General features: G+C 43.0%; 1 protein-coding gene across 9 annotated transcripts in view; it reads left to right on the top strand.

The window, feature by feature from the left end:
* The window catches only part of LOC139265520 (BCL-6 corepressor-like protein 1), a 342,936-nt gene that overhangs the window by 251,291 nt on the left and 64,729 nt on the right, over positions 1-26,916 (top strand). For all 9 annotated transcript variants that reach the window (XM_070882537.1, XM_070882538.1, XM_070882542.1 and 6 more), the window contains 3 exons: positions 1,114-3,798; positions 8,499-8,661; positions 23,382-23,462. In XM_070882537.1, the coding sequence (XP_070738638.1) occupies positions 1,114-3,798; positions 8,499-8,661; positions 23,382-23,462 (2,929 nt within the window). The remainder of the gene's footprint in view (positions 1-1,113; positions 3,799-8,498; positions 8,662-23,381; positions 23,463-26,916) is intronic.

Here is a 26,916-nt window from a genome sequence, read left to right as displayed (position 1 = left end):
ACGAGAATCTAGTTCCCCGCTGTGTTGTTGACTCTTGAACAATTTTAACCCTGGCCATCTGGGGACTGGGTACGTGGACCGTTAAAATGGCCGCTGCGATTTATCTTCCCTTCAAGTGGGTTGCAATTGAACTTGCTCTTTTGAGCAGGCAAGTGGGGCAGGGCCCTTCTTTAAATATGCAGATTGGGCTGCATGGGGAAGTCTTTGTGGCTTTTCTGCCAGTCCAACCTGGCGGCAAATGGATCCGGAGCCAGAAGAGGCCCGGAGAGGTAAATTATTTTAAAATTCTGCTTGTTTTCTTGTTGGGCAGGAGAAGCAGGAGTATTCATCTCGGCCACAAAGTGAAACCTTGGGCCTCCTCTTCCACAGCCTTCCCTCCCCCTCTCCTGACCGTGAGGCTTTCCTGACTCCACTCCATTTACCCAACTACTGGGGACTGTTCCTTCGGCTATCTCCTACCACCCAAAATCTTGCTCCCATCCACTGGCCAATTAGTGCTTCCTGTCCGGTACGAGTGGGAAACTGACTGGGTTCATGCAGGTGAGGCCCTGGAGTTAAAATCTCCTGGGCCTTCTGCTACGGAGGGCCGGACAATTCCCTGTCCACCTTAGCCCTTGCTGGCAGGATTCCCACTGGGAGTTAAAATCAGGGCTTTACTATCCTCTGAACTAGCTGGAAAACCTCATAATTGTAAAAGGAATTGCTGCTTAAGCCCACCTTCTGATGGCAGTTAGGAAAGGGCAATAAATGTGGGCTTGTTGGCATCCCTTGCGTCTTAAGAACAAATGTTTTAAAAACTCACTGTCTAAGCTCACAGATAAGAAATAGACACTTGGGTGTGGTGCTTGAGGGCTGCTGACAGCTGTGGACCCATAATTTCGAAAGCGTCAATACCTTCAGGAGAGGAAGATAAAAACAAACTCTTTCCTTAAAAAGCACTAAAGTATAAGTGATTCCCAGTTTTACCTCTGACACTTCAAGACTATTCTTAAAATCCTTACTTTATCTCATGGCTAATTTAGAAATCCGTAGTTATTAGTAGTGATACAAAATAGTGTTTTTTAGGAAAAACTAGTCTTATTGAAATCTCTGTTGATTGCCGTATCTTTTTAGGTGGCGACTGAACGAATGAGCAATGGTGTCCAACAAGTCGAGGGGGATGAAAGTAACTTATTGCAGGAGGGACTTCAAAATTGCAAGGATAATGTGTCTGAAAGATCTGTTCCAAAAGAAGAGGAGGTCGCCCTCATGACCACTTCAGACGCACAGTTAAAGACTGACAGAATTACCAATGTGGAAAGTAAATTGCTGCATGGGGAAATGCCGGAAAATGGAGATAACAAAATAAAAAATTTGGAGACTGTGGGAATGCATCGGAAAGCACAACAAACTCTGTCAAAAACCACTTGCACTCAGGATAACACTGGGGAATTGGGAAAGACTATAAAACAAAAATTGACTCCTGGGACTGAGGCTCAGTATCGAGGACTCCCCTGGATTGATTCACAATTAGACAGTGCTATATCAGGAAGTCACCACCCTTTTAATGCACTGAATTCATTAAACTTGTACAAACCTTGTTCATCACCATCCCAGAATTTACAGAAAGTTGCTCAACCTTATTTTCCACCAGTGTTTAACCAGGGTCCGCATTTGATGTACTTACCACCGCCAAACTTAGGCCATCCTCATGTTGCACCTTCCCTTCCGACAACTTTAGGAGTTACTGGAGTGCAGACCATACCATCATTTTTACAAAATAAAGGTAGCAGCACTAATTTAGCACCTGATCTACATTCATATTCTCATCCACTGATCCTCACTTCAGAACCCAAGGCCAAACATACTGCAGATTATTCTAATTCCCCTTTTGTGAAAACAAAAACACAATCCGAATCATCTCAGAAGCAACAGTTTTTAACCCTCTCTTCTCACACTTCAGTACCACCTTCCCACATTTATTTCAACCTGGGCAGTGAATTATCTTTGGCACGGAAGAACCCAAACAGCCGGTTATCCAAACTTCCTGAGCGCAGTCCTACTCATCAATCTTCACTTGGACTCTCAGAAAACTCACACCCTCCATTCATGGTATTTAGATCACCACCTCAACTTGAGAAGCAGATATATTCAGAGGGATCCCATGACCTGCCTCTAGATTTGTCAGCAAAATCAAGCTGTCATGGCATAGGGATTAAACCGAATTCTTTACCTGAGCTGCGGAAAACACCTCCTATGCCGGTGTTAACACCTGTTAAAGGGGATAGGTCATTCTCTCTATTGCACTCTAAAAGTGATAGCCTCACCCCACGAATACCTCAAAGTAGCTACAGTACCAGCAGTATTAAAGGAAGCTTTGGTTTAACACCTCCAGTCATGGTTTTTCCAGATACTTTAAGAAATGGGGCTATTCTGCAAAAGAACCCAATTGATCCTTCAACTTTTCAGCCGTTGAATCCAACTTGGTCCTGGGTGAAAGGTTCCAGTAACCTGGTGAACCGTAATCCACGCACTTTTGTCGGCGTAGCCAATGCTATACCTGCGTCTATGTTACAGATTGGTAATGGAGATCCCAAGAGTGCTGCCAAACAAGAACCAATTTCCATTGTTTACCAAGGAGACCATCAATTGGCACTTCTTAATGGCAACAAAAGTGGGGAGCCCCAAAAAGATGCATATGGGGGTCATGTTGTAAAGGAAACTAATAATCACTCGCACAGCTGTTTTGTATCTACCCCCAATGAAGTGGCATCATTTCATTCAAATGCATATCCTCCATTCCTCATTCGAAGTAGCATTCCCATTAACCACCTTTCTCTGCCAAGGGATAAAACTCCATTTCCTCATTCACCATTGTTAACTAACGGCAGCTGTTCAGCATCGCAGCTCCCACTCACTCAAGGAATTCCTTTCAGTTTGCCATCTTCCAGAGGAGAATATACTTTGTTTCAAAGCCCACAGCATTTAGGGGCTGTGTGGACATCTCATGGAGAAAAGACAAGGGAAGACCAGCTACAGATAATGGGGTCACCATTGTCCAACTTGGAGTCTATCGTTCATAACAGAGCTTTGGAGCAGTTTGCAATTGAAAATAAAAAGGACAGTCTGAAATCATTCACCCCAAATGCAATAAGTAAGGAAGGTATTCCTTCCAAAGATTTGAACCAACCAGCCTCCAATAATACAAATGTAGTTGACTTAAGTCATTTACCTTCTGAAAACAAAAACAAAAATGGTCAGAAAGATCAGCAGAATATGGTTTCCACAATCAAGATGAATAAAATGGGTAAAGCCAATAAAGGAGTTGCGAGTGAAAATTCAAAACAGTCAACAGGTGATGTGGGTGAAGATGGAAAAGTTCAAAATAAGGAACGAGAAGGACAAGGAGTGATTACTTCTTTACCATTGAGCAACCTGCCCTTAATTAATCAGAACCATAGTCATAAAGATCTCCCTGTTGTAGAAGCAAAAAGTAACAGGAGTTTAGAGGTAGCGACCATACAGGAGTTAGCAAGTGAAAGTACAACATCCTCCAAATTATCTACAGATGCGGATCAATCAATGACTAAAGGTATGTGTAATGAGAAAGAACATTGTGCTGCTGGACCAGTCAAACGTACTGTTACCAAAGAAAAGAAGGATGGTTCAGTGAAGAATCCAGTTTCTAAATGCAAAGGACCCAATTCAGTTAGATGCAGTGCAAACCCATCTAGCTGTGTGGGAGAGAAGTTCAAATGCACTAAGAAGGAAGATATTGTGAGTTCCAACAGGTTAAATCGGGAACAGCAGACCATTCAGGTAAATTGTGAACTTTAACCTATGTTTTTCCTTGTATTAGGATCAATTTTCTTTCATTCTAACTACCATAATCCTCATTAAGCAATGTCAAGCAGAGCTGTGTGATATAGCTCTGCCCATTTTTATAATGGACGCGACTGCTGCCATCGAACCGGAAGCGGATTGCGCATGCACACTGCCGGTTCGTCACGGGAGCGAGTTCGTTTAAAAAAAAATTCAATGTAGGCAGAGCAAGGGCTGTTAGGAAAAATGTCGGGAGAGCGAGGGCTGTTTGGAAAAATGTCAGGAGGGAGCTGCTTCAAAAATGCAGGAAGAGAGTGGGCTGTTTCAAAAATGCCGGGAGGGAACGGGATGTGAGGAAAAATGCCAGGAGGGAGTGGGCTGTGAGGAAAAATGCCAGGAGGGAGCGGGCTGTGAGGAAAAATGCCGGGAGAGAGCGGGCTGTGAGAAAAAATGCCGGGAGAGAACGGGCTGTGAGGAAAAATGCCAAGAGAGAGCAGGCTGCTTCAAAAATGCTCTGCAGAAAAACTAAGTTGTTTCCTGTACCAGATTAATGCGCAGTACGCTACTGTGCAACTTCCAGCCGTTGGCAGCAGTCACTCTACTTCTGTATTAGCTTCAGGTTTTAAAATCAAACCAAAGGAATTTTTCTGATCAGTGACTCTATTACGAATACATTTTAAAATAATTGGCTCATACAAATTTATATTAGTCAAAAGGAAAAAATAGTTTTATGCGATGTAAGTTCATAATATGTATAACTGGATATTTGTTGGGTATTAAGTTGTTTCCTGATTTAATAAAACAGACAGTGCTGGTGTTCACTAAATTAAACAGTACTCCTCGTCTATAAGTCCAAAGTTGAACAGTGGTCGAAATCTTGATCCAATAACTGTTGAGTTTGGACAAAAAAATGTTGCAATGGCACAAAATATAAATGCATAACCAATGTTTTCATTGGGATTTCAGTAAAGCATGATGATGGATGTGTGGCGTTTTCATATTGTGTCTACTTGTAATGTGTAAAGCATCAAGCTGTTGAATTAGATGACTTTGTGCATCCAAACTTGGTTTGTGGAGAGAGAGCATTTTGAACTGTACAGTAGAAGCATGCGGTACTGGTAGGTTACAGGTCTGTCTTTAATGGGGATAGTGGCAGTAATTTCAGATGATGAAATAGAGTACTATATCACATGACACTGTTAAAGAATGTTAGTTTCAGTTTATTGTATCAATAGGCTAAATAAGCATAGTGACAGCATTGATCACAATATGTTGAAATCTGTATATAATTACCGTATTAAGGATTGGCCAGATTTGCTTTATAAAATGAGGTTGAACACTTTTCCAATTGTAGTTAGGTGGTGAAAGTACAGGTCTATCATCTGTATGTGTAAAATATATTATCATCAAATCTGTGAGTATCTTACTGCTGCATTCTTCCCCACTGTAATAACAATTGCTATGCCGAAAGGAATTTTGACATTGACAAGATGGTATGATTCTTATAGTTTGGATAAGAAATGTTGTTACTTTGATTTTTGTGAATGTTTATGTCCCACTCCCCACCCCCCTTATATTGTCCCTTTAAAGAATTCATGTCATATATGATTAGGTGAACTCACACTATTGTACAGGTACTGTATAGACTCAGTACAATCTACTCACTTGGCCCATGCCCTCAGTTTTTCATTCTGTTTGTAGATTGCAGAACTTTAATCATCTTCGTATCAAAAAAATTAGTTTTCTCTGTCCTTCATCAAATATGTCACAGTATTTCAAATCCTGTGAGATTCCAGTTTACATAACTAATGGATAAGAGGTTTGGTGGTGCCATTGCCTAGATGCCTGGATTTAAATCCAGACCAGAGAAACTCTATTATTTGCTGGTTTTAAGGGTTCGATACAAAATTATTTATCACATTCCTTAATCCAGGCTTACAATACTAAACTGCCTCAGATGTGGCACTAAATTTGCAATCTCACTGTGAGAGGGCAGAAGATTGCTGGTGTAGGAAATTGAAAAAAATGGCATGGTGTACTGCAGTGTGATGTTAGTACTTGGGCAGAGTTTATGGAGCTTTACTGCGCTGTATCAGATGTGGGAATCCTCGATACTGACACTGTACCTGAAATGAAAAGTGTTCTATTTCCCAGCGCTAATATGCTATACCTTGATAAGCGCAAGATTAACCAATATAAGTCTAAATACCTCATGTCCTTTAAAACTGAGTTATTAAAATTTCCTTGCCCTGATCCCATCCCATCATAGACACTAGATAGTGGACTGTGAAAAATGCTGGACTAACTCTGAACAACTGAGATCTCAGAAGATAATTGTTTCAAAAGGTAAAACCTCTCAGTTTTGGGCATGTGAGCTTAGATTTTCTGACTGGTGATATTTTAATGCCATCGGTAGCCCATCTATTTTAAATTTATCACTGTTAGCATTAACATAGTGCCAATTAAAAAATCTAGACTCTGCTCTCTTCCACCTTTAGAGATTGTGAAAGAAGCTGAGCTTAGTTCATAATTTAGCGAGAAGAAGGCCCTAATGGGGCCCTGATGCTAGCTGATACGGTTCTCTCTCCTTATGTACTGACCCCTCCCTTTCAAATTCATCATCAAGTCCCTCCTCAAAAAAAACAATCTTGACCCCTCCCGATGTTAGAACCTCTCCAATCAGGTTTCCATGTTGCCACAGTTCTGTCGCAACTCTGTCACAATCAAAGTCGCAAATGACACCCTCTGTAACTCTGACCATGGCGCACTATCCTCCCTTATCCTTGTCGATCTCTCTGCAACCTTTGTCTTGGTTGACCCAGTCGTAGCCAGAGAACACTGACAACACCCAGTTCTACCTCATCACCACATCTCTCGACCCCTCTAATGTCTCTGTGTTTTCAGACTGCTTATTCAACATCCAATCCCGGATGAGCAGAAATTTTCTTCAATTAAACTTTGGGAAGACCAAAACCATTGTCTTTGGCCCCGCCACAAATTCTGTTCCCAGGCTGAACCAGACAGCTTGCAACCGAGGCATTCTATTTGACCTTCAGCTGAGCTTCTGATCCCATATCCTGTCCATCACAAACACCGTCTACTTCCACCTCCGTAATATCGTCCATTTCCGCTCCTGCCTCAGTTTATCTGTTGCTTAACACATCCTTGCTTCTATTACCTCCAGACTCGACTATTCCAATGGCCGGCCCCCATCTTCTACCCTCCATAAACTTGAGCTCAACCAAAACTCTGCTGCCCGTATTTCCACCCACACTAAGTCCTGCACAACCACCATCCCTGTGCTCGCTGACCTACATTAGCCCCCTCGATCCACCAAGACCTCAATTTTAAAATTCTCATCCTTTTGTTAAAATCCTTCCATGGCTTCACCCCTACCTATCTCTGTAACCTTCTTCAGCCATAAACCTTCCATCGAAGAACTCTGTTTTTCCAACTATGGACTCTCGTGCATCCCCCACTCCCTTCTCCCATCCCAAAACCGTGATTTCAGTCGTCTAGGACCTTTAAGCTCTGGAATTTCTCCCTTTTAAGACCCTCCTTAAAACTTACCTCTTTGACCAAGCTTTTAGTTACCCATCCTAATCTTCTTTGGCTCATTGTCAATGTTGGTCTTATTTATGTGTTGAAGCAACTTGGGACATTTTCCCACATTAAAGGCATGATATTCCCTATTGATGAGGTCAAGCTAAGGGTGCAATTATAATCTCCATCCTGCCTTTCGCCCTTGCCAAGAATCACTCGTGAGAATCAGTGGTGATTAAGTGAATAGCCATGTAGGTCTGAGGTGGACTGTAACTCTCCTCCGAGGATGGCAGAGTTGGCAGATTTCAACCACTAAGTGTCAGCTTGGGTCTGACGGTATGAATCTCACCTCTGACTCATATAGTCATTGGTTCAAGCTCACTCCAGGACTTAAGTGCATAATCTAAGCTGATACTTCAGTACAGTACTGAACGACTGCATTGTTGGGGGTGCCGTTTTTCAGATGAGATATTAAACCAAAGCCCTAACTTATTGTTCAGATGGACATAAGATATCCCATTGCACTATTTGAAGAACAAGGAGTTTTCCTGGCTATAATTTTTCTCTCTCAACCAACAACATCAAAACAAATTAGCTTACAGTGACTGAACTTACAGAAAATTCAGTGGATATGAAGTGTTTAGTGACATCCTTAGTACACAATAGAGAACTAGTTCTTTCTTTCTAATCATCCTTAGCTTTTCTTTCTATTCATGTAGAAAACACAACCCTGATTGAGATGTTTTTCGCCAGTGCCATGATGGAACTGGAAATAAAAAGAAACAATCAGAAATAGGAGAATAAGAGGTGAAAGGATTCATAGTTGATCAGCACCGGTAGTGTGAGACAGTGCTGCACTCCCTCTATGTTTTGGTAGACAGCTGGGCCACTTTAAGAACTGCAGTCCTCAGTATGATGATAGTAAATGGAGCAGAGGAAGCAGCCACCTCAGCCATATTCTTTATGTTCTTACGTGTTAACTCATTATTTTGTTTTTTTTTTTTTGTGTGTGCGGGGGGGGGGGGGTAATAAAATACAGAAGTAAATTTTAAGTGACAATAAAATAAATTAGATTCATAGGTATACCTGATACACACTTGAAAGGAACAATTGTACATAAAGTAAACTTGACAGTAGTGGAATCTAAATTGCAGGGATCCAAAAGACGGTCAAGCAGTCTCGAAGTGAGTCTGAGAGATAGTGAAGAAGATGTCTGTTCATCCAAAGGACATGATGCGGAAAGAAGAAGCAGACGGCTGAGGACACCAAAGACTGAATTCCCTTCCAGAACAGCAATACAAGAAAAAGGAGCGACTGGTATGTAGTATCATACTAATTACATGCCCTTTTGTGCAGTGAGGAGATGTAGAATTTATGGGCCCAAGTTTCCACAAGAAAAAAAACGGGCGGCCCTCCGAGCTGGGCGCCCGTTTTTCGCGCCTAAAACGGCGCCTAAAAAAATCCTCGGTATTCTCCACCGACTTACAGGTCCTCTGGCCCTCGGCGCAGCGCAGCACGAGCTGTGGGGGGGCGGAGCCAGGTCCCTGCGCTGAAAACAGTGCCGGGACCTCTGCACATGCGCGCTACAGTGGGCACGCAAGTGCAGTAGCTCCAGGCGCCGAACTGTGTGGGAGGGGCCCGAAGCACACAGCCCCTAGCCCTGGCCCAATGGCCTCACTGGGGCTGCGTGAATAAGGCTCCTCCCACGGCCAGCTCCTGCTCCCCGCCCGACCAGACCCGACACCCGCCCCCCCCCCCCCCCCCCCCCCCCCGCCGACCAGACCCGACACCCGCTCCCCGCACCGACCCGAGACCCGCTCCTGTTCCCCGACCCGACGCCCCCCCCCCCTCTCTCCCCCCCTCTCCCTCCCTCCCTCCCCCTCTCTCTCCCTCCCTCCCCCCGCTCTCCCTCCCTCTCTCTCTCCCTCCCTCCCTCCCCCCCTCTCCCTCTCTCTCTCTCTCTCTCCCTCCATCCCCCCCTCTCTCTCTCTCTCTCCCTCCCTCTCTCTCTCTCTCTCTCTCTCTCTCTCTCTCTCTCTCTCTCTCTCCCTCCATCCCCCCCCTCTCTCTCTCCCTCTCCCTCCCTCTCTTTCTCCCTCTCTCTCTCTCTCTCTCTCTCTCTCTCTCTCCCTCCCGTTCAGCGGCACGAACGGCTGCAGAATTCTCCCTGGCTGAAGCACTTTCACACAGGTAGGAAGATGGTTTATTTAATCTTTTCTTGGCTTATAAATGTTTATTCAGGTTGGATTTATTTGTATAATATTTGTAGAAGTATAAATAAGGATTTATTGTCGAATTTAATGAGTTCCCTCCCCCCCACCTCGTTCTGGACGCCTAATTTGTAACCTGCGCATGATTTTTTAATGTGTAGAACAGGTTTTTTCAGTTCTACAAAAATCTTCACTGGCTCCATTCTACTTTAGTTTGGAGTACGTTTTCACTGTGGAAACTTTCAAATCAGGCGTCAGTGGCCGTACACGCCCCCTTTTGAAGAAAAAATTCTGTTCTAAACTAGAACTGTTCTACCTGACTAGAACTGCAGAAAAAAAAATGTGGAGAATTGCGATTTCTAAAATAGTCCGTTCTCCACCAGTTGCTCCTAAAAAATCAGGCGTGAATCATGTGGAAACTTGGGCCTAATAAATGTATATAGTGATTTTTATGTTTGGGAGTCATTCATTTATATAAACAGGAGAAGAGAATGTTACAAGTCTGAGCCCTTTGATTGTCGTCATATAACATACTTACTTAACCTGGTGGTAATTTGAGTTTGGGTTAATTTGCAATTAGCTTGCTACATGAAATGCTGAAGGATGGTAACAATGATAACATGATAAAGGAGAAAAATTGACCCTTGTCTCGGGTTACTCAAACAGCATAAGGTCAATTTTAACTCCCAGTGGGGAAACGTGGGTGTCATGAAGTTTTCCACCTGCCTGTGATAGCTTGAGGCCATGGTGATTTTAACTGCTTTGCCTTTTGAACCATGCTACCAATTCAGGCAGAATGCGGTTGGCGGCCTGATGAAAATAGGCCGGCCATGTCTGTCCGCCGGCATGACGATAGGGAAGGGGGTTCTGAGAGGTTCTTGCAGGAGGAAATGAGGGGGAGGTGGTAGTGGGAGGGAGCCTGGGATATGGGAGGCCTAAACTTTTCTTGTGCATCCTGGACAGTCTCCTGATCCTCTTCTGATTTGCTTCAGCCTGACAGGAAAGCCTCAATGGCGTTCCTGCTCAGGCCTGAGTTAAAATGCCATCGGGGTTCAATTGATGTCATCGGACCCCAATTAGCATATTTTTTAAAAGTGTCTTTGCCAATTACTCAGAAGAGTAAATCTCGACGGGATCCAGGCGCGGAAGTAAACCAGAGCATTTTAACTGTCAACCTACCCGGTTTCTGACAGCCGGCTGAGGTTAAAATTCCCCCACAATAATGCTACAAAATTTCAAAGAGGCATTAATAAAGAAATCCATGATTTACTTGTGGAGGATATGGTCAACACGGAGAGAAAATGTTCTAAACAGAAAATGCTCTGATACATTTCCTTTAGATCCACATGCTTAAATTGTTCTAATAGCTGATCTCAGATAGGGCAGTGATTAGGACACTGCAGTTGGCATCAACACCTAAGTAGTGGGGAAGAATCAGCCAAAGTTCCTACTTCTGTTTACTGTTGTGACCCTGCTGGCAAGTACATGTAGCTCAATTGTGAAGCCCCTCGCTGTTAAATAGCCTGCCAATGCTTGCTGTCAAAGTTTACACATCAATAATAATCATTTGGGTTATATATTTGCGTGGGTGCCTGATTTCTGAAGTATAGCCCACCATAGAGCAAGTGCCTTCAGGAGAGGAAGGAAAAAGAAAAAAATGGTGAGAAACAAGAAAAATATATGTTTGAATGTTGTCCATATTCATCAGGTGAACAGTTATGAAAATTTGGTTATTGTTATGGAATATAGGTAGGCTCATTAAATCAATGAATCAGTTGGCAAAAAGGTGGGAATGGAAGTTAACTGATGGTTAAAAAAAAATGTGCATATATGTGGTCATAATAAGAACTTAAAGCATGGAATGAGAAAAAGACACTCAAATGATCAAGCCCACTCCTTACATGGACTATGTGCAATGTACCCTTTCCTATATTGTACCCTGCATAATTAATTCCTTAAGGGGAAGTTCCCAATAATCTTTGCTTGGTCTTGATAATCAAGTGGAATTCCAGAGTATCTATCCCCTATCTTCACTGTTCAAACCTAGCCACTTGCTTTAAAAAAAATGACTTTCTTGGTTTTAAGAGGACTGAGACCGTTGTTCACATGGAATATTTGATTACATCTGCATATACATATCCCTGTTAACTTAACTCTTATTCTAAACTAGACAGTTTTATTTTGTTAATCCACACACCTTCAACTGCTTTTGCTGGGATTTTCTTCTGCATGTTCACAATTCTAGAGGTTTTATTTCTGATCCCTAGTCTCTTTTGAGACTTGTTAATGTTCTTGTGTTTTCTAGGTCTATGCTTAAGACCCAACCCACACACTGTCTATATCTAAGAATAAGTTAAATTAGCCATGTAATAGTGGGTACTTTCCTACACCAAAGTGGTCTATAACAATGAAGTACAGTCAACTTTTTGTCTTATATTCCTGCATAAAACATACAATATAAAAGATTTAATTACAACCATAATTGAGTCCTGTATTCTTGAAATTAGATGTATATTTAGAACGTGTGATAATGTACTGTTTTGAGAGTGTAAAAATGATAAGTGTGTTGTAATGCATATTTTATACCGGAGTGAATGATCATTTAATTGACCAATTCTTCACGTTTTAGCCACCCATCTGGCTGGGTAGATGCTATGTTTACATTATGTAAGAATGCAAAAACGTCTTGGAGGCAATTTAACCAGACATTTATTTCAGTTTTGATTTTGTTTTGAAAGCTTATTTCTTTTTGCTTTTATAGGTACTCTTTGTGTTATGTGCCATTCTCTTTTTTTTTATTGCTAAATTTAATGACCAAAGCCCATAGTGCAACAAGATTCAAAAGATTCAAAGAGATAAAGTAAATCAGGAGGTATTGGGTAATGCCAAGCTTCAGTTTTAAAAAACTCTTGCAGTCTTTCTGTTGGTTTGATTGAGATCATGGGCTAGAACCTCCACTTTTTTTGCATGCTTAACGCCCATTTTACCGCTGAAATGACGTATAACGCCTATATATCGCCCATTTTGGCACAGAATGGAAATTGACGGGCATTTTTAGGAAACTTATCGCCGAGCGTTACTTTCCCCGTGTGCATAACGCCAGGAAAAAATATTACCGTCCGCCCAGTTTTGTTGGGCGGAATCAGTAGAATGGGCAAAATCAATGCCCATAAAATCGCCCAGCATTAATTTCCGCACTGATTTAACGCCGAGATTCAATAATACCGCCCGCTCACTTTTTTTTGTCGTAAAGAGCATATTTACTGAAACTAGCGGCCAGGAGATCGCCCACCTCGCACACATGGACGCCATGTTCTAGATCACATGTCGCATCCTTTAAAAGGCTGCTGTGCTTCAACGTTGGCGGAGTTCGGATGTACTCTGTAGGTCGTTGGAGTTGATGTGAACACTCTTACAAACATCTTGACCACACTCTGACCGATTGGAATTGAAAGGTGTCTTCGTCGGGCCGTTCCTTGTTTGTGACCAATCGGTGGAAAATAGAGAGCTACTGCAATGGGGCCTGTCCTTTCTCACCCTCTCTTGGTAACCAATTACATGCAGCAGACTCGAGATTGCCGAAGGAACGCTCCACTGCATTATATGTCCAATGTAAGACGTGACAGACAGATGAGGAGGACCAGATGTTACATCCCTCACAAGTACAAGGAGAAGCATTCTTACCTCGACTTGCCCGACACCACCTACCTTCGGAGACTGCTTCCACAAAGAGGTTATCACTGAGGTATGCCAGCTGATAAGGGCCAATCTGCAGCCTGCCAGCACCATCAGTACTGCACTGTCTGTCGAGGTCAAAGTCACCGCGGCACTGTCGTTCTACACCTCGGGTTCTTTTCAGGCCACAGCTGGAGATATTTGCGGACTTTCTCAGCATGCCACACATCGCTGCATTAGACAGGTCACTGAAGCCCTGTACGCATGCAGGGGGGACTCGGTCGTCTTCCGTATGACCAGGGAGGCACAGAGTGAGAGGGCTCTAGGATTCTACAGAATTGCAAACTTCCCCAAGGTGCAGGGAGCAATAGACTGTATGCACATCGCGATGTGGGCACCTTTTCAGGATGCAGAGGTTTTCAGGAACCGCAAGGGATTCCACTCCCAGAATGTCCAACTCGTTGTCGACCACCAGCAAATTTTACTGGCCGTGAATGCTCAATTTCCGGGCAGCATCCATGAGAGCACTGTGTTAAACAAGTCAGATAATCAGCCACAAGGTCAATGCTGGATGCTTGGTGACAAAGAATATGGCCTCACCAGCTGGCTGATGACCCCCCCTGCGTGACACCCACACCAAAGCCGAGGTGCGATACAACAAGAGCCACAGAGCAACTCGCAATATCTTGGAGAAAACTATTGACGTGCTGAAGCAGCGCTTTAGATGCCTGGACCACGCAGGATGCAAGCTGCAATACCACCCTGAGCAGGTAGCTCAGTTCGTGGTGTGCTCCATGCAGCACAACTTGGCTATTAGGAGGGGACAAGAATTGCCTGATGAGTCTGACAGTCCACCTCACGAGAGCGAGGAAGAGGAGGATGAGAAGGTGGATGCTGACATCGGCTCAGACAATCAGGCTAATGCTGAAGCTATGCCCTCGCCCCACTGTAGACCGCATGAAAGGGCCTGTGGTGACATGATAGCTGCAAGAGCCTTACGTCAGGAGCTCATCAATGATCGCTTTGACTGAAAGACTGTTGGTGTTATTTACAAGGCTGACACACTGCTAGGTGTGCAGGTCATACATCAATGGTGGGCATCACCTTGGTGACAGTTTAAGTTGATTGAAGTTAAGTGTAATTATACCCTTTTATATTAATGAATCATGAGCGTGTAATGGTGCAACTATCTGAGCCAATGCGTTACAAGGTTTTGTTAAATAAAAAACATTTAAACCTAACATTAGTCTGAAATCATCAGTATTTCTGTACAAACCAACCACCCCCCCTCCCCGGCTTATCCTCCCCACCTCTACCCCTTCCCCTCCTGACTCCAAGCCGCCTGGCCGAGGAGCTCCTCAGGCGATACTTCATTGGCAGGGGGACGGCTAAAACGCTGCTTGGACGGATACGGGAGAGGACGGTCCCGAGGTGGGAATGTGCTCCGAGCCAGAAGCAAGATGTTGTTGCTGGCTCTCGTGTGGTTGGCGATGGGGGTGTGGCACCTTGGGGTGCAGTGCCGCGCTCACTGCGAGTCTTCTGCCACCAGTGTTCCTGGCTACCAGCCCCAGGGCCTCCTCCATCCCTTCCATGTTATTTCTTATTTGTGGACAAAAACTCGGTGCCAACTATGTTCTTGGTGCTTAGTAGGCTTTTTGCTGCTGGTGGATCTCCCTCGTGCCTCCCACAACAGCCAGACAAGCACACACCACACCCACACACGCTTTCAGTGCCTCTGAGCTCCCTCTCTCTCTGTCTCCTCTTCTGTGCATGTCATGATGACCCTTGACCTCCTGAATCACGGGAATCGAGCGTTGTCATGCCGTTGCTAAGGACGGCGACACTATGCGGCAGAAGGTCAAAAAAATTTAACGCTAACGCCCATTTCATATCGATCGCGGTAACACCCATTTTCAAAAATGGAGACTAGGTGCTTTGAGAATGGGCAAGAAGCCGGCGATCTGAAAACCCTTTTTCACCGCCCATGCCGGAAATATTGCCCATTTTTAGGTGATAAACACAAAAGTGGAGGTTCTAGCCCTAGGAACTTACTATCTGGGGAATAAAGGGATTTTGGTGCTTGTTGTCTTTCTGCAGTTGCCTTGTGGTGCTTTTGTTTCAAATATTCTGCCAAAATATATGTAGACCCCAAATGCTAGAAATTCAGTGATATTGATAGATGCTTCTGCTTTTTAATTTTCTTTTCGCTCTAGTCTAGCTATATTACTAGATACGGGGTCCTGTCTCTAAATTGTCAATGTCTAAAATACACCTTCAGGTAAGACTTCTGATGTACATTACATGTAGCAAAATTGTAAATGCATTTCTCATGAAGTAACCCTGATCAGTGATTTGGCAGTGTGACATCCCACGACAAATACTATGAAATTTTATATTTGCCACATATAGCGCAATTAAAAAAAAAATATTTGTACTTGAGATGTGAAAGGCAGTAGTGTGAGACTGAAGTCGCATATAGACCAGGCCAGGTAGGGGTGGTGGGTTCCCTTCCTGAAGGACATCCGTGAACCAGTTGGATTTTTGAAAATGATAATCTGGCAGCTTTCTTGATTTTTTTTTTCTGGTGCCGTCCCACAAATTACCAGATTTATTAAATTCAATTTCCTAACTTGAGGTGCTGGGATTTGTACTCATGAACTCTGGGTTGCTAATCCAGTACCATAACATTAGGCTATTGTATCCTGTGCAATTTACTGTCCGAGTACTGTAATTTTGTATACTAAGTCCCAGAGGCAGTGAAACTGGTGATATCTGAGCAGCAGCAAATCACTCATCATAACCACGATCGAGAATTTGATTATTTTGATTATAATATTCTAGTCAGAACCAAAAATTCAGTTGTTTAAATATTTTCAAATTTTAAAAGGAGATCATACAACAGCGGGAGTACAGTTGGAGAAGAGGTGAAAACCATAAAAGATATATATAAAAGCAAAATACTGCAGATGCTGGAATCTGAAATAAAAACAGGGAATGCTGTAAATCTCACCGGGTCCGGCAGCATCTGTGGAGAGAAAAACAAAGTTAACGTTTCGGGCTGGCGATCCTTCGTCAGAACTGCCGAATATTCGAAAAGAGCACTGAAGGGGGGAGGGGAAGAATAAAAGGGAAGGTCTGTGATAGGGTGGAAGGCAGGAGAGATTAGAGAGACAAAAGGGATGATGGGCCAAATTGAAATGGTAATGACAGAAGTTAGAAAAAGATTAAACTGGACAGAAGTTAGAAAAAGACATAAATGTGCTTGAAACTGAGATCAGCTTAAAATAGCAAATATTCTGAATGACTACTTTCCCGGGGAAAGAGGGAGCTGTTCCATAGGGACCGGCTCCACTTAAACCGGGCTGCAACCAGTGTCCTGGCGAATCGAATAACTAAGGCAGTAGACAGGGCTTTAAACTAACGTAAGGAGGTGGGGGGGTGGGAGGATTCAGGAAAGAATACATTTAAAAGCAGCAAGAGAAATGTCAAGGCTCTAGAGCAGAGTTTTACGTAAAAATAAGCAGAGTGGGTCAGGAAGGGACAGAGAGAGTAACAAAGGTAATCGGGCATCATTGACTAAGGTGACATCAGGAAAAAATAGAAAAATGTCAAAGCTAAAGGCTCTATCTGAATGCATGAAGCATTTGCAAGAAAATAGATGAATTAATGCGCTGCTAGAAATTAATAGGTTTGATCTAATAACCATTACGGAGACGTGGTTGCAAAATGACCAAGATTGGGAACTAAATATTCCAGGATACTTAACTTTTAGAAGATATATATGTGGAGTTTGACACCACAAAGTGCATAGGTTTTCTTGAGATGATCCCCACCCAGAAGCCAGCCTGATTGACAGGCTTGTCTTCCAGGTGGGCAGGGAACATTCCGGAGCAGGCTGCAGCCACAGGTAAGTCACCTGCTGCTGCTAGTGGGAGCATGGGGTGGCTCCGATTTGTACTGGGGGGTCCGATCCCCTGACCCATGGAGAGGGGTGCGGGGGGAGGGGGGGAGGTGGACTAACTTCTCCGAAGCTGCCCTTGCCTCCCTTCAGCTGCTGGGTTTCTCGAGGCTTGGGAAACCCAGCTGGCCAAGGTTAAGTCAGAGGCAGCCTGCCGCATTATAATATTTAAATTCCCAACCCGCCTTCTGGGAGTGGATTGGCTTCCCGCTGCACATACCGCCTCTGTAAAAACCCGGAAGTGGTTGGGTTGGAGATTTTTAAAGTTTTAACTTCTCACCCAACCCTAACCCACCCATTCTGGGGGGGTAAGGTTCAGCCCAGAAATCCTGTCCTATATTCTACATAGCCAAAACAGCAGATTATAGGGCAGAGAAGGTAATGCTCAAACTTTATAGTGCTTTGGTCACAAGCAGGAGACATTGCAGAGAAAAGTTCCAAGACTGCCCCTCAGTGTTATATGAGTTACGAGAAAAGACTGGAGAAACTTGGACTTTTCAGCCTAGAAAGAAGGCATCTGAGAGATGATCTTAATACACAGGTACATAAGATTGTTAAGGTTATAGAAAAAGTTAATCCAGCTTATTACTTTAAATTAAACATTAAAATTTAAATTAAATTAGGAAAATTGATGGGATTGAAGGCCAATAAATCCCCAGGGCCTGATAGTCTGCATCCCAGAGTACTTAAGGAAGTAGCCCTAGAAATAGTGGATGCATTGGTGATCATTTTCCAACAGTCTATCAACTCTTGATCAGTTCCTATGGACTGGAGGGTAGCTAATGTGACACCACTTTTTAAGAAAGGAGGGAGAGAGCAAATGGGTAATTAAAGACCGGTTAGCCTGACATCAGTAGTGGGGAAAATGTTGGAATCAATTATTAAAGATGAAATAGCAGCACATTTGGAAAACAGTGACGGGATCAGTCCAAGTCGGCATGGATTTATGAAAGGAAAATCCTGTTAAAAAAATACTCTAGAATTTTTTGAGGATGTAACTGGTAGAGTGGACAAGGGAGAACCAGTGGCTGTGGTGTATTTGGACTTCCAAAAGGCTTTTGACAAGTCCCACACAAGAGATTGGTGTGCAAAATTAAAGCACATGGTATTGGGGGTAATGTACTGACATGGATAGAGAATTGGTTGGCAGACAGGAAGCAGAGAGTCGGGATAAACGGATCCTTTTCAGAATGGCAGGCAGTGACTAGTGGGGTACCGCAGGGCTCAGTGCTGGGACCCCAGCTATTTACAATATACATTAATGATTTGGATGAGGGAATTTAATGTAATATCTCCAAGTTTGCAGATGACACTAAGCTGGGTGGCAGTGTGAGCTGTGAGGAGGACGCTAAAAGGCTGCAGGGTGACTTTGACAGGTTAGGTGAATGGGCAAACGCGTGGCAGATGCAGTATAATGTGGATAAATGTGAGGTTATCCATTTTGATGGCAAAAACACGAAGGAGAATATTATCTGAATAGCGGCAGATTAGGAAAAGGGGAGGTGCAGCGAGACCTGGGTGTCATGGTGCATCAGTCATTGAAAGTTGGCATGCAGGTTCAGCAGGCGGTGAAGAAGGCAAATGATATGTTGGCCTTCATAGCTAGGGGATTTGAGTATAGGAGCAGGGAGGTCTTACTACAGTTGTACAGGGCCTTAGTGAGGCCTCACCTGGAATATTGTGTTCAGTTTTGGTCTCCTAATCTGAAGAAGGACGTTCTTGCTATTGAGGAGTGCAGTGAAGGTTCACCAGACTGATTCTCGGGATGGCAGGACTGACATGAGGAGAGACTGGATCGACTGGGCCTGTATTCACTTTAGAAGGATGAGAGGGGATCTCATAGAAACATAAAATTCTGACGGGGCTGGACAGGTTAGATGCAGGAAGAATATTCCCAATGTTGGGGAAGTCCAGAACCAGGGGACACAGTCTAAGGATAAGGGGTAAGCCATTTAGGACTAAGATGAGGAGAAACTTCTTCACACAGAGAGTTGTTAACCTGTGGAATTCCCTACCGCAGAGAGTTGTTGATGCCAGTTCATTGGATATATTCAAGAGGGAGTTAGATATGGCTCTTACGGCTAAAGGTATCAAGGGGTATGGAGAGAAAGCAGGAAAGGGGTACTGAGGTGAATGATCAGCCATGATCTTATTGAATGGCGGTGCAGGCTCGAAGGACTGAATGGCCTACTCCTGCACCTATTTTCTATGTTTCTATGTTAACATAATTAGAACCAGGAGACAAGGGTTCAAACTAGTAAATGGCAATTTTAAGACTGATATAAGGACATTTTTCTTCACACAAAGAGTGATCAACATATGGAATGAACCTTTGGATTGAATAGTGGAGGCATTAATCCTGGAATCCTTAAAAAAAAAATTGGATTATATTGTCGGCGAGATAGGATCACTCCGGATAAATGAATTCTGCTGGGCCGAATGGTCTTCCTCCTCTGTACTTCTCTTATAATTTTTTGAGTATGTTACCAAGATAAACTGGTACAGTGTGTATAGGTTGCTATATTGAGTGATGTTTTATCAGTGCTCAACCAAACCATGAGATAGAGCCATCAGTACAATCTGGTCCTAAATTCCTTAGGGATTTTCCGCTGAACCTCCAGCAAAACTCTGGCAGGAGTCCAGAAGAATTCTCTGAAAAAAGGCAGGGAGCAGATTCTGTTGAGTGCCTGCCATTCCAGGATTTTCTGGATGGTCTTGTGAGGGAGAGGAAGTTTTGCCTTCCCTTGGACAAATTAGGACAAATTACATCTGGAAACTTTTACAATTCAGCTACTGTTTAGAGAGAGAGAATGTGTATATGTACGTGTGTATTTGCTTATAAGTAAGGCAGGCAATACTCATGCACGTTTCTAAAGACAATTGGGCTATTTGTCTAATTACTGCAGTTATTAATAAACTAGTAGATCTCCCTTGGCATTGCTTAGTGATTCCTCTTATCGTTTGATCTTTGTGACTTCCTTATTCTGTTATCATGACCTCGCTGATTGTCCATCTCCCTCTCTACCCTAAACTCACTCTTTTCTATCACTGATCTCTGTCTTCGTAATGTCTCCATTTCCCCAATCGCTCTTCCAATTTCTCTCTCCCTGTCCCTTGATCGCTCTCTTTCTCTCTCCTCCCACTCTTTCTCTGTCTCCCTAATATGTCTCCCTAATATGTCGCACTGTCTCCCTCTTCCACTCTCTGCTGCTGAAACCCTCATCAAATCCTTTGTTACCTCTAAACTTGACCATTCCAGGTAAGCCTCCTGGTAAGCCTCCCATCTTCCACCCTCCATAAACTTGAGCTGATCCAAAACTCTACTGTCCATATCCTAATTCGCACCAAGTCCCATTACCCCTGTGCTCGCTGACCTACATTGGTTCCCAGTCCGGAAACGCCTCAATTTTAAAATTCTCATCCTTGTTTTCAAATTCGTCCATGGCCTTCCCCTATCTCTCTAACCTCCTCCAGCCATAAAACCCTCTGAAATATCTGCCCTCTTGAGCATCCCTGATTTTAATCGCTCAACTATTAGTCGTACCTTCAGCTGGCAAGGCCCTAAGCTCTGGAATGCCCTCTCTTTAAAAAAAAAAAAAAAAAAAAATCTCTTCCTCTCTCCTATCCTTTAGAATTCTCCTTAAAACCTACCTTTTTGACCAAGCTTTTGATTAACTGCCCTAATATCTCCTTATGTGGTTCGGTGTCAAATTTTGTTTGATAGCGCTCCTGTGACGCACCTTGGGAGGTTTTAAAATGTTAAAGGTGCTATATAAATGCAAGTTGTTGTCATCTGCTAAATCTTTCCCCCTCTGCCCCTAATTCCTTTCTCTCAGATTCAGGCTAGGCAGCATTTATTTTGATATCTGTCCTTGAAAAAGTTAGGAACCTACAGCCTTTGCACCTATATTGTAGCTCCCTGTACAGAACACACACCCACATGTTACTATTGCCCTACTAAAAAACCTGTTCTGAGAGCTCACTTGAACTGGGTTTTGGGAGATGAATGAAAGTGGCACAGTTTGATTTATGCTGTCTTTCCCTGCTGTATATGAGTACCTATTTTATTCTTACTAAGTGCTTGTTCAGTAGATTTTAAATGTGGTGGTCAGTTTTGAATCGGGCAGGTGCGGAGCTACGATAGACCAGCAAATTCAGCTGTTTAATAAAGCATTTCATGGGCATAAAAGTATATTTAAATTTCAGTGTTACTTAGACTGCAGTTATACTGCCACTGTTTTGCAGATGTGAGCAGTTTCAGCTGTGCATTGATCCAAAAGTGACATGGTAACCTAGAAATTTGATGGTGCTGAAAGCGGGCTTGCAGGGGTGCAGGGCATGCATTGATCACATCTGTTTACTTGGGCGAGGAGAGCACATGACATTGGTGCTGGCAGCTGATTATAGTCAGTCAAGCATGCAGTCACGCTACTCATGCTGCTTATTGCCTGCACGCCTGTTTGGGGGAGGTGGAGAATTGGGTGTTACTGACACCACTTAAAGGCAGCCAGAACTCCTGAAGGGGAAGTGCGCTCTGGCTGCAGACAGGAGGGATTGCTTGCGAGCAGAGAAATAGCTTTGGGCCCCCATGTTCCTCGATGACACTTTGGAGCACACAAGACAGGCCTTTGGGTATCAAATTTGACAATAATTTGATAATCTCACAAAGAAAGGCCACAAGGATTGTATGTAGGACATCATTTTTGTCTGAGAAATCCTTTTTAAATTTAGTTTTAGTCTTGCTTCTGGATTTCAAGTTTGGTACGTAATCTTTGGAAAATAGAGTCTGAATGGGATAGAGGAAAAAAGGGATCTAGGGACAGAGTCACAAATCATTAAAAGTAGCAACACAGGTTAACAAAGCCATAAAAATGTCAAAGAAAGCACTGGGATTAATTTCTAGAGAAATAAAATTGAAAAGCATAGAGGTTATAGTAAACATGTATTGAACCCTGGTTAAACCACACATAGCGTACTGTGCAATTCTGGTCTCCGGTACAGGCACAATATGCTGAATGGCCTCCTCCTGTGCTGTATCATTCTATGGTTCGATATCACAAGAAGGATATAAAAGCACTGGCTAAGGTACATAAAAAGTTACAAGGTCAGAGAGCTTATAACTATCAGGAAAGACTGAACAGTCTGGGGCTCTTCTCTCTGGAAAAGAGCAGGCTGAGGGGTGACCTCATGGAGTTTAACAGGTAGATGTGGAGAATATGTTTCCACTTGTGGGAGAGTCCAAAACTAGGGGTCATAAATATCAGGAGAAACCTCTTTACCCAGAGAGTGGTTAGAATATGGAACTTGCTACCACATGGAGTAGTTGAAGCGAAGAGCATAGATGCATTTAAGGGGAAGCTAGATGAGTACATGAGGGAGAAAGGTGTGGAACATAGACACTGATTGGGCCAAATGCCCTGTTTCTGTGCTGTAATTTCTATGTAATCTTCAGAAGAGGCTTACTGCTAGTTTTAGTTCAGTCTTTTTTTATCATAATTTCCAGTCATATGTTAGTTTCAGTTTTGTAAAAAATACGGACAAAATTATGCCTTTTGCTTTTTGCAGTTTTGTTCCAGTCTTTCAGAATTCTTTTTCAAAATTTTGTTTTTCAAAATAACGTTAATTGTTATTTCATTTCTCACACAGCTCACAAAACTGTGACAAATATTAAGAAATAATAAACTGTGCTTGAATTACAGCTGAGACTTCATATGCCTGCTTCAATTTCCAACATCTGTGCCAAAAGCTGTGTTCTTTAAATCCTACGAATAATTTTACTTTTAGTCTGATCTCTTTGTTTTGAATTGCGTCTCAATTCTAATTTAAGTCAGACTGTTTGCTTTCTCATTTTAATCACCAGCACAACATTCAAAATGCAAAAAATACTACATTGGGGTCCAGTAAGGTGCAACTTTGTGCTTGGATTTCGGATGCATTTCTGGGGCAGATCATTAGCAAATTTACTCTGCACCTAATTGCTGTACATGTCCTAGAACAGCAAAACAATGATACTTGGGTGTGAAATGGGAAATGTTCCATTCCCCAGCACTAAAATTCCTTACCTTGATGAGCACAAATTTTCTTTTAAATACAGAAATGCTGCAGAGTTTGAAGAGGTTAATTATTACCTGAAATGTGAAAATGTTTTGATGTTCATTAATTAAGTATTGGTTTCTGTTTCCTTCTTCCTTCAGATCTCTCTCTGAGAAAGGGCAAAAATAGTTTCAAGGACTTCATTCCAGTGGTGTTGAAAACCAGGACTCGTAGCCAGTCTGGTGAGTAAACTTTTCTTCAATTAAGAAATTGTGGAAGACCAGGCAATAATCACCAGAATACTCTTGATCCTTATTATCGAGAACATTTTCATGGCAATCTGTGGACACCTCAACAGGCCCAATGAGATGGTCAGCTTCATTTTTCATAATAACAATTACAACACAAGGGTCATTATATGCAGTTGTAACAAAATATGTTTGTAAGTTTTATTTTATATTATAGGAATGGCTGCATCTTTCAGCCCACGTGAAGACACAGTGGGCTGGATTTTCGGCTCGCTTGCGCCTCAGTTAGTATCTTGGAGGGGCGGTAAAGAGTTTGGCATTATTGTGGACATCCAGTTTTTACCGCCCGGCCAGCAAATTCGGCTCATGATTTGCAGTGCGCAAAAGCTTACCGCCCTGCCCTCTAGTTTCACTGAGATCATGACGTCAATCGTCATGCAACGCTCCTCTAGCGCCCTGGATGCAAAATTCATCCCTAACACCTAATTAAACACCCGTCCCAGGAAACGTCTGAAAAAACCAGGTGTTCCCAGGGTGCAGCAGGCGGTATTGGCGACGTATTTAAATGGAGGAATGAGGATCCTAAATCGCAAGTTACATTAATTACAACGATTGCACACATCACATTGTGTGAAGCTCCGACTTAAAAGCAGCAGTTTTATCTGCCATTTCAGTGTCCTTTCAACATCAGAGATTTTAATGGGGGCATGACTAGGAAGACCCTTGGCCATGTCGGCCCATGAATAAGGAGAGGCCAAAGATGTCTGGGGAGGAGGGCTTACCCCTCACGGGTTTACGGGCACCAACGCTCATACCTCCAGCTCTGTGAGGAGCAGTGTGTGAGAAGGCTGCACTTTTGTAAGGAAGTGCTGACAGAGATATGCCATCTCCTACAGGCAGACCGATGCCTGGACCGCTCTGGAGGCAGCCTTTATTATTCCCATCAACAGGTATCCGAATTCGTTGTGGTATGCTGCATGTTGCACAGCTTGGCCATCATGAGGCGCCTAGCATTGTCAGTGGGGATTGCAGGCCCACCTCAGGAAGAGGAGGACGATGAAGAAAAGCCTGCCAAGGTCCCCAATGGATAGCCACACCATCCACGGAGGAGGCAACGTGGAGATGCTGCCAGAGCACGTCGTCAGCTCATAATGGACCGGCTCCTAAATGGAGGAAACTAAGAGATGCAGCTAATACTGGACACGCTATGTGCCCCCATAAAGGCACATCTCCGGTGACTGTTGGAATGATACACAAGACACCAATGGCAAAGGATCAAACGGACATTTTACTGCAACAAAGTAAAGAGACTCTCCACACCAAAAGAAAACCATATATAATTACGTCGCAGGGCAACGCACAACAAAAATCAGGGCATTTGCACAACCTTGTTCTGCACATTATTCTGACTTATTTAACTCTGTGATTTTCGGCTGGGGCACAAAAACATCCTTCTGTAATGTCTGAATTTTGTGCCCCCGATCGTGGAACCTCATTTTTTGGCAACATTTGCAGACTAGGGCACAAACTTTTTCTAGGCGGTATCAGGACCGCCCTGCCGCCATTACCGCCCCGAAATCACAAAAGCCGAAAATCCAGCCCAACAGGTAGTATTTTCATAGATCTATTTTGGGGCTTAATTGGGAGCTAAATATTCCAGGCAATAGGATCTTTAGAAAGGACAGCGAAAATGGGAAAGGAGGGGTAGCAGCAATTTTGATAAAAGATACAATTACAGAAGTAGAAAGATTTCAATAAGGGTGAGCAGGCAGTGGAAACACTATTGGCAGTGTTAAGGAATAGCGAAGGATGCAAGACCTCTGGTATATGGCCCTTACGGCTAAGGGAATCAAGGGGTACCGAGGGAATGATCAGCCATGATCTTATTGAATGGCAGTGCCAGCTCGAAGGGCCGAATGGCCTACTCCTGCACCTATTTTCTATGTTTCTATGAGATCAGGGAAGCATGTTGCAAAAATAATTTGGTTATAATGGGAGATTTTAATTTTCACACATACTGCGAGAAGCAAAATAGCTCAAGTAGTAAAGGCAGTAAATTTCTAGAACGTATTTGGAACAATTTGATAGAACAATGGGGGGAAAATTGCGGTCGGAGGCTTCCTTTGGGCAAACGCCTCTGACCCAAAAATCTTTACCGTAAATACCTGGTGGTTGTGGAGGAACCTACGATTGCGGTCAGAGGCCTTCATTCGATGCTCCCCTATGTACGAAATGCTGGAGTCACATGGGCCTGGACCACCAATCACTCAGTAATATTCTCATTGATAAAAAATGGGGTGCTCCGTTTTTATGAGTTCCCATTACTATCAATGAGCAAACCCTCCTAAAACAAGAAACACAGCATAAAAAAATAAAAAAAACACTTCACATATTTAAAATTAATTGAAATTAAATGTTTTAGAAAAAATATATATTTTTTGGAATTTTCTTTAATGTGTTTTAATAGAGTTAAAAATAAACTTGCTAATGGACAGGGTTTTTAACATCATGAATTATTAAATTTAATTTTTATATGTTTTAAAACTCTAAAGCTGGTAAAAGTAAGCTATACGCCTACTTTTACCAGGCGGAAGAGTTTGAAGAACATTCGCTGGGCATGAGTTGGGCAAATAGCTCAATCTCTCCCGCGCGAATGTCCTTCTCCCGGGGAATCTGTCAAGAGAAATCTTGACAGATCGGAAAAGCCGGTTTTCGACGCATGCGCATCTTGCCCCGAAAACCGGCTTTTGCAAGGCCTCCCCGGGTCTGTGCACACTTTGTATGGACCCAGCAAGACCAGAATTTTTGGCTCAGTATGTTTTAGAACAGACAAGAGAACAGGCCATACTGGGTTAAGTGATGAGAAAGGAACCAGAATTAGTTAACAATCTGACGGTTGACCATATTATGATTGAATTTGATAATTGGGTTTGAAAGGGAGAGTCACAAACCAAAATTTTAAATTTAAGTAAGGCAAACTTTGAAGGGATGAAAAGTGAATTGACGACGGTAAACTAGACTGAACTAAGACAAACTGTTAACTGTACAGACAAACAGTGGGAAATATTCAAACAAATATTGGGTATGATACAAAACCAGTACATACAAAAGGTAATGGCTCCACTTGTGTGGTTAAGCAACCATGGTCAACAAATGAAGTTAGAGACAGTATCGAGCTAAATTAAAAGGTTTATACAAATGCAAGGAAATGTGGAAATTCAGCAGACTGAGAGCTATAAAAAGCAACAAAAGCATATTGTGCATTCAGCTGCATGACGGATCCCCACTAGCGCTACTGAAAGAAAAACAATGCAACTTTGAGAGAAGTTGCTTTTTGTTTTTGTACTGGTTTCTGTACAGTTTATTTAAGTAGTGCCTTGGTGTAAGATATTTAGAAAGTTTGGAAAGTGCGCAGGGAGTGCTATTGCACATTGGGAAGCTGTGGCTC

The sequence above is a fragment of the Pristiophorus japonicus genome, chromosome 6 (assembly GCF_044704955.1).
Source record: "Pristiophorus japonicus isolate sPriJap1 chromosome 6, sPriJap1.hap1, whole genome shotgun sequence".
NCBI classification, from domain to species: Eukaryota; Metazoa; Chordata; class Chondrichthyes; family Pristiophoridae; genus Pristiophorus; species Pristiophorus japonicus.
The sequence above is the reverse complement of the archived record's forward strand: the minus strand, read 5'-3'. Positions and strand labels throughout refer to the sequence as shown.